The 8,236-nt window shown below is 35.0% G+C and overlaps 1 protein-coding gene across 4 annotated transcripts; it reads left to right on the top strand.

Annotated features, from left to right (window-relative positions):
* The first annotated feature begins 1,547 nt into the window (after positions 1 to 1,547).
* On the top strand, positions 1,548 to 7,669 carry LOC120090006 (putative glucose-6-phosphate 1-epimerase). 4 transcript variants are annotated; one of them, XM_039047500.1, is made up of 10 exons: positions 1,548 to 1,770; positions 1,863 to 1,982; positions 2,126 to 2,239; positions 2,634 to 2,685; positions 3,035 to 3,172; positions 3,387 to 3,485; positions 4,075 to 4,172; positions 5,801 to 5,908; positions 6,032 to 6,099; positions 7,404 to 7,669. In XM_039047500.1, exons 1-9 carry the CDS (start codon positions 1,703 to 1,705, stop codon positions 6,069 to 6,071), a joined length of 837 nt encoding a protein of 278 aa, XP_038903428.1. In that variant the 5' UTR covers positions 1,548 to 1,702; the 3' UTR covers positions 6,072 to 6,099; positions 7,404 to 7,669. The 4 variants fall into 4 exon arrangements, with proteins under 4 accessions (XP_038903428.1, XP_038903420.1, XP_038903437.1 ...); XM_039047492.1 differs by having other exon boundaries at positions 1,549 to 1,770; positions 1,869 to 1,982; positions 6,018 to 6,099; XM_039047483.1 differs by having other exon boundaries at positions 1,551 to 1,770; positions 6,018 to 6,099.
* The last annotated feature ends 567 nt before the right edge of the window (positions 7,670 to 8,236 follow it).

Raw genomic sequence — 8,236 nt, 5'->3', positions numbered from 1 at the left:
GTTAACATGGACAAAAAAAATCATTACATTAGGACGCAATTCATTTTGAGAGATACCTTGGTACATAGACTGTCAGAGATCAAAATTTACAAATTTACAAATGGACAAACAATGGACAAATAAAGACTAAAATGGACAAACAATGAATATGACTAAAATGGACAAATAAAGACTAAAATGGACAAACAATGAACATGACTAAAATGGACAAATAAAGACTAAAATGGACAAACAATGAACATGAAATCATTCATCGAGATCAACAATGGACAAACAGAGACCAAAATTTACAAAATTTACAATCGAAAACATAGAACTAAATCGAAGCTATTGAAACTTTTGAGCTAAAATTGAAAAAAAAAAAAGGGCCTTATCATCAGCTGAGAAAGGGAAAGAAAATTACCTTAGACCTCCTCCCCTCTACCAAGCTACACAATGGATCCTACAACCCCAACCACTTTCCGAAAGAGAACCTCCACTCCCACCAAGCAGCGTCCTTTAACCAAATAAATTAAACATCAGGTTGTAACAACGGAATGAGGAAATCGAGCGAAGCATCAAAGTGAATCCTTTGTTTGGAGCAGCAAGGGAAAGAAGGAACAGACATGTTTGGAATGACAACGAGAGGGAATAAGTTAGACGAAACCTAATTAGATCTAGAGAAAAACATGCAAGAGGAGTACCATCCTAAACGTAGATCTATAGATCTATGAAGGGTTAGATGAAATAAAGTTAGGGCTTCAAGGATCAAGATCTAATTTCGATAGAGATGAAGAGACGTGAAACTAGATAAGAGGAGTGACATTGACGGAGATGAAATAGATGAAAACCACATTTGAGGAGTAGAATCGACAAAGAAGATAGAGAGAAAAAGTAGATATGAGAAATGGAATCGACGAAATTGGAAGAGACGAGACGAGATCTGAACACCACATTCGACAGAGAAGAGAGAGAGACAGAAGAGATGAGCCAAGAGACGGAAGAGAGGAAACCGAGAGGTTGCAAATAGTGAACACTATAGAAATCGTAGGTTAAGGAACAAATTTTGTTGTTAATTTGGGGTATAATAGTTAGAGCCCAACTAAAAATAATTGGAGCCCCATGGAATAGATTATTATAGCCCACTTCAATCTGGGCCCAAACAACCCCTAAGTAGTTTGTAATTTCATTTTTATTTATACTAAGTAGTTTATTGTTATTTGATTGTTATTGATTACTATATAATTTCTATTCGATTGCTAATTCATTTTTATTTTATTATAAGTAGTTGACTGAATTGATGTATAAATAACGTTTAAACATTAAAGCATTAAAATAAAAAACTCATACACAATCTGTTGCCCTTCAAACCTAGATTTTCGAATAGAAAATAAAGGGAATTCCAGAATTTATGCTTTTGCTATATTTGCAAAATCCCAAATATGGAAGACAAACTTGCAAAATTGAATGTTGAAATTGCCACCCATAGCAATTTTTTTATTTAAAAAAAAACTCTAATTTATGTTCCATTTTCTAGAGGCTAGAGTAAGGACAAAACGAAGAGAATATCCATATTTCTCTCCGCACAACACAACTACAGCAGGATTGTCATTTTGACAGCGGCCACAGCGACTGTAGAAGTAAGATGAATTTGAGGTGATTTTCAACTCTACGCCGGAGAAATTTAATCAAGCAATTTCAATCTTCTTCGAGAAAGAGAACGATGTCAATAACTTGTATGAAAGTCGCCCTCCCCACCCAATATCCTCCATGCGTTCGTCGAGCAAATCGGTGAGTTCCTTCTTCGGCATGTACTCTTTTGTTATTTGCTATATTGCTGAGGAAGTTCATTTGAATCTCTTACGAATCTACGAGCGTTCTAGGCACAGATACAGGGGTGTTGCTGTTGCAAGTCTGAGAGGAGATTTTGCTACTTTGGGGGTGAATGTTACTGAAGGCGAAGGAAATTTACCCAAGGTTGTGCTCACTTCTCCGAGTGGCAGGTGAGGTTTTTTTATCTTCACCTTAATTTCACAACGGATTTTGATTTTTCTAATTGTTTGCCATGTTGCAAGTTGAATTTCGTATTGCATTGTGATCCTTCGGAATGAAGTTGAAATGTATATGATATTGTTTCGATTTTCAGTGAGGCTGATGTATACTTGTATGGAGGATGCGTTACATCTTGGAGAATCGCTAATGGGAAGGATCTTTTGTTTGTTCGCCCGGATGCTGTTTTTAACAAGAAAAAACCAATCAGGTTTCTTCCTGCCTGATTTTCATTTTGTCTTTTCCTCCTTTTTTCTAGATGTATCAGTAGCACGTTCTTCAATTCCAGGAAAATAGATGAATTCATATGTTCCAAGTTTTATGCCTAGTTGTTGAATCCATCCTTCCTTTTGAATTTGCCAATTCCAAGAAAATAAACTCGTGTTTGCTCTGACACTATACTAATGGTGAGAGAAAAAAACGCGGCAATGGAGGAAAAATTGACGAGGCCCATGTGATTGGATCAAGAGATTGACAAGAGTTTGGATCTGCTATAGCATTTGTTTTTCTAAGATCGAGATTACTGTTTTATTAATAGAAAAAGGCCGAGATTACCTGCAAAAGACGTGTTTGTCAAAGTACTGATAGCATTCTTCTTGTGATAGTGGAGGCATTCCACATTGTTTCCCACAATTTGGACCTGGCCCTATTCAACAGGTATCACTCTTTGTATGTTTTTATTACTACAAGCAGTGTTCTTTTATCTTTTTTGGGTATATTGTATTAATCCTTGGGAGCTATTGACAATTACAATTACCAGTGTGAAAATTTGTCAGTTATATCTGATCCAGCTCATAGATGCATACTTTTGTAAAATCATGTTAAGAGTGTTCATTTTTCCAACCTCTTAGCTGACCACGCACATCCTGGATGTTAATTGTTATTAAATGTAAATTTTCCTTTTACAACTCTATCTACTAACCATTTCCTCTGTTTTATTTTGTGCTTTATAATATTCATTAAAATGATTTGACTTGTCATGCTTATGACTCTATGACTTTGACAGCATGGATTTGCAAGGAATGTGGATTGGTCCGTCTTTGGATCTGAAAGTGTTGAAGGCAATCCTGGTGTAATTCTTGAACTAAAGGATGATTCATATAGTCGCTCCATGTGGGATTTCAGTTTTCATGCTCTGTACAAGGTTAGTTGTTACTCACTCAACCAATACCGTAGACGAATTCTGAACTTGTAAACACCACTCGCTTTTGAATGTCCTCTTAGAAATGTCTAGGTTCCTTATCTCTGCTTGGGTTTTACTTTTTTGTTCTCATAACCTCTACTTCTAGAGTACAAAATCTAATTCAGATTCTTTATGGTCAGCAGATGTTTTAATAGTTGTTTTCAATTCTTTGCAGATTATTTTGAGTGAAAAGAGCCTTTCCACAGAGTTAATAATTAAGAATACCGACAAGGAGCCATTTTCATTTACAACAGCGTTGCATACATACTTCCATGTAAGCACACAATAACTCATTTTAGTGGTTTAATGAGCGACCTTTCATTCTGGTTCAATTGAACGTTTATTAGTACCCACTGTACCTGGGCCGTGGGTCAGGAAACTACACCAGAATTTTTGTTGGGGATCACTAATCTTTACCACTCAAGATCAACTGGAGATTGTGCATACTGCATAGTAAAAAGATCGATGTGGACATTTATTTGGTAAGGAAAAGTGAGAAAAAATAAGAGGAAAACTGACAAAAATTCAATCAATTATTTGAAGTTAATAAGAAAAAAATATATTCTTAGGAAACCATCATGGATTGGTCTAGTGGTAAAAAGAAGACATAGTCTTAATAAATGGTTAAGATGTCAAAGGTTCAATCCATGGTGGCCACTTACTTAGGAATTAATTTCCTACGAGTTTCCTTGACACCCAAATGTTGTCGGGTCAGGCGGATTGTCTCATGAGATTAGTCAAGGTATGTGTAAGCTGGCCGGAACACTGACGGATATAAAAATATATATATTCTTAGTGTAAATCTGATCACTGATTACCGATGCTCTTGCATAAATGAGCAACAACATTTCTATGTCATGCAGGCTTCAATAAGCGGAGTAAAAGTTAAAGGATTGAAGGGTTGTAAAACATTGAACAAAGATCCAGATCCCACCAATCCATTGGAGGGTGTGGAAGAAAGGTTCGCAATGTTTTAATGTTTCTTATACATTAGATGCTGCATTGAATTTGATCTAGATATACCTTGGTCGTTTATTAGCAAGATTCCACAATATACACGTACATGCGTGCAGTAGGATGAGATTGTTGCTTGATGTTAAGGCATTCGTTTTTCTTTGCTTACATGAGTCATAACCTTGAGAATATTCATTGATGCCTTGAAATTAAATGACTCTATAATCATTCAAGACATGGAAATGTTCAATTTTGAATATCCAAAATGTCCAACCTGAGTTCTTTAAACCAAATATTTCGATAGAACAATTGAGAGAGAAATAATCTAATACTGCATTGATTAAAAAAAGGAAAGAGAAGTACAAAGATTTTCAGATGGTCAAGGTCTCTGAAGCTTTCCTAAAATACTACTTGCAAGCCTCACAATTGCCAGTGTTTGCACTTGGTATATACATGCATAAATCTGTATAAAAGGACAAAATATAACTTTCAGGACAACAGTAACTACTTCTAGAATTACTCAAAGGAGTAACTTATGGAGATGACTACTTATTGTTTTAAGTTTGCTACTGAGTCCACCAAAAATAGTATATGATTCCTCTATAAATACTGGTTTTGTTCTGGTTCTATAATAGACATCTTCTAGCTCCCTTCTCTTCTGCTGTTTTCTTCTGAGTAACTATAGTATATGTTCCAGTTCTTAGCCATGAGTGCACGTGTCAAGCTGAAATTCCGCTTCAGGGTACTGGCTCTTCCTCAGCACAACTTTTTATTTCTTTTTAGTTTTTTCCAACAATTTGAAAACAAAATTTTATTTATTTTCACCATGGCTGTCCTGATTTAAAAAGCACTGCATGATCCTCCAAACTTGATCCTCTTGATAGAATCAATTATAAATGCAGGTCCCATAAGATTCTCATCTTCTTCAAACAATTGCAGGTTGTCTACTTTTCGTCTACCTCCTTTCCTGAAGATGAGAAACTTCTAGGACCAGTGTTTATAAGTGGTTCCATTGAGAGGATCAAGTTGTTTGGAGAGATCAGACAATACTCTTAAAATTAGGACAGCCATCGTGAATATTTTCTTATTTTTTATTTTATTTTTTCCAGGTGTAGGAAAAACTAAAACGAAATAAAAAGTTGTGCAGTGGAGAGCCAATGCTCTGAAGCGAAATTTCAACTTGAATTCTAGAAGTAACTCAGTTGTTCGGCCCCAAGGGTAACACAGTAACTTCAAGACACATGCACACTGCATACGTAGCTAGGAGCTGGAGCAGAGACCACAGTTACTCAGAAGAAAACAGTAGAAGAGAGGGGAAGAAGTCATTCCTAAAACCAAAACAAAACTTGTATTTATAGAGAAATCAGATTCTAAAAATATTGAGGAAGTAGCCTTCTCCACAAGTTACTCCTTTGAGTAATTCTAGAAGTAGTCATTCCTAACAATACTAAACCCTTTCTCTCTCACTCATGCAATTCCCTCGTGTTCTCTTTTTAGAATACGCGACTCGAATGGAAGCATCTTCTCATATTTCTGTAGTCAAAATCAAAATGCATCAAACCTGGTTTGGACACTTGGAATTATAAAATGGAAAATGTTTCTTACAATTTTCTTACTGAAAATTTCAACGTGCAGGGACGTGGTCAGTTTTCCTGGATTTGTTGATTGTGTTTATCTTGATGCACCTGGAGAATTGAATCTGGATAATGGCTTGGGTGACAACATTCTTATCAGCAACACAAAGTGAGTTGGATGAATTAGATGCTCTGTTTGGTATGCGTTTGGCTTCGAACTATATTTTTTTCTTTATTTGTATTTAACTTAAGGTCCTATTTTCCCATTTTAAATGTAGTTGGTCCGATGCAGTGCTATGGAACCCACATTTGCAGATGGAAGCATGCTATAGGGATTTCGTTTGCGTTGAGAATGCTAAGGTACCTTGACATTTTGGAACAAATCTCTTCATATGTGACCTGAATTTATTTTTCCTATTGCTTACAAATATATCCACATTAAGATATCAAGTTTAGACGAAAAACAAAATATTTATGTTGAAAACATTGAGTCAATTTTTACTCTAAAAATTTTAATTTCATCTAATTAAATCTTAGAAGTTAAATTCCAAGTTTAGTTCCTAAACCGTATTTGTGTTTATTTGGTTGAAGGTCTTGGAGGCTTGAACTTTTAATTTTGTATCTAACAAGTCCATAAACTTAAAAAATTTAAACCTTTCAATTGTATGATCTATAGATGCCTAAATTTTTAACTGTGTTCAATAGGTCAAAACATTTATTAAAATTTATGGACCAACTAATAACTTTTTTTTTCTTTTTTTTTTTTTGTTGAGCCAAACTAAAAGACAAAGTTGATGAATCAGTCCATTTTTACCTCAAAATTGAAAGTCCTAATAAATACTTCTTGAATTTTAAGTAATAAATAGACACAACCTATGTTAAGTAATTTAACCAAACTTAGGTTTGGAAAAGCATAAAGATGTTTACTTTTTGTTGGCTATTCATTCATTAGATTCACATACTAAGGAGTCATTTGTTTCGTGGGAATTCAAGATTTCCCATGGAATGGACATACGAATTACCACATTTGTTTTGCGGTAACGTAAGATGCCTGGACATCTGGAGATTTCTGAACATCCTATGATGCCCATAGGGAGGGCATCTTAGGAGTTTTGGATGCATTTTTGAAACATGGATGTTATGGATTCCCGTGTTTAGAGGTGAGCATGATAGAACAAAAAATTAAGCCGACCAACTGAATCGAAGTCAGTTAGTTGGAGAAGGAGAGAGGTTAGTCGGTGTCGGTTTGGAAAAATTCCAAATCAACAAATTAAAAAAAAAAAAAAAAGAATAAAACCGACCAAAACAGACCAACTCTTACTCATTGACGGTCGGTTCGGTGGCAGTTTGGTCAGGAAACCGACTCTGACCGACGATGCTCACTCCTACCTTTGTTGAGGAATCCTCTTTTTACTTTTTTTTCATCTTTTTCTTCCTATACATATATATATTTCTGGCATCTAAAGATTTCGGTTATCTATATTTCTAAAAGAACAAACGGCGCCTATATAATAGTGATAAAAGAATTGTATAAGTCTTCAAAACCCGTTAATTTCAATAAAAATCAAATCTTCGACAAACCAATACACAAGATTAAGCTTTGGTAAATCATTATTTACGTTTTTTTTTCAAAACTTCCAGCGGTTTACTGTTTCTTCCTACAGATCAGGAAGGTCCAGCTAGAGCCTGATCAATCTTGGACAGCAACGCAGGAACTTAGAATTGCTTGAAACATGGACAAGGGCTGCCCTAATATTTGATTCCCTTCATTATCATCTATTTTATTTGATTCAACTTCAAAGTGCTGGCAAGCCTTGAATAATGGGATTCTTTTTGTATGATTCTACATCGTCAACATTCATGGCCTACATCTAATTCCAGTATAATTATTAATAATAGAAGTTGCTTTTGTGAAAGCCTTTTCTGATGATTGAAGACTTCACTTATTCAATAAGATGTTTTATGTCAGGCTCGTTTTTATACGGTAAGTTCTAAAATTGAGAAGCTTACTTTTGTGTTGCCCATTTAAATGTATCTAATAAGCATATGCTAACCAGTCTCTTACATACATACGTATATATATATACATGCATATATATACATATGTACAATTTTAAATTACAAAAACTCCCAGTTTTGTGTCTAGTAAGTTAGGTGAATAGAAAATATTACATAACAAAATTATATATATTTTTCTTGCAACAACCCAATTAGCAAAGGACTTGGATGCTACTTTCAATACCGATTCTACATAGAATAGGGGAAACATCGAAATTAATAATCCTTACTTGGACATCGTTCTTAAACACTAGATCGTAAATCCAGGAATAAACACACTAGAATCGTAAAGGACTTGGATGTCCAAAATGTGAGAAGAACCATAAAACCTATGCTTGCTAGGGACCGGTATATGCTTTGGATGTGGTCGGCAAGGTTACATTAGGAAGAATTGTGTATACTTTGAAAGCTAAAAAGAGACATGAGAAGGTGCTAAGAG

This window comes from Benincasa hispida, chromosome 1 (genome assembly GCF_009727055.1).
Source record: "Benincasa hispida cultivar B227 chromosome 1, ASM972705v1, whole genome shotgun sequence".
Taxonomy (NCBI): domain Eukaryota; kingdom Viridiplantae; phylum Streptophyta; class Magnoliopsida; order Cucurbitales; family Cucurbitaceae; genus Benincasa; species Benincasa hispida.
Note: the sequence above shows the minus strand (reverse complement) of the source record. Positions and strands in the feature narration are given on the sequence as shown.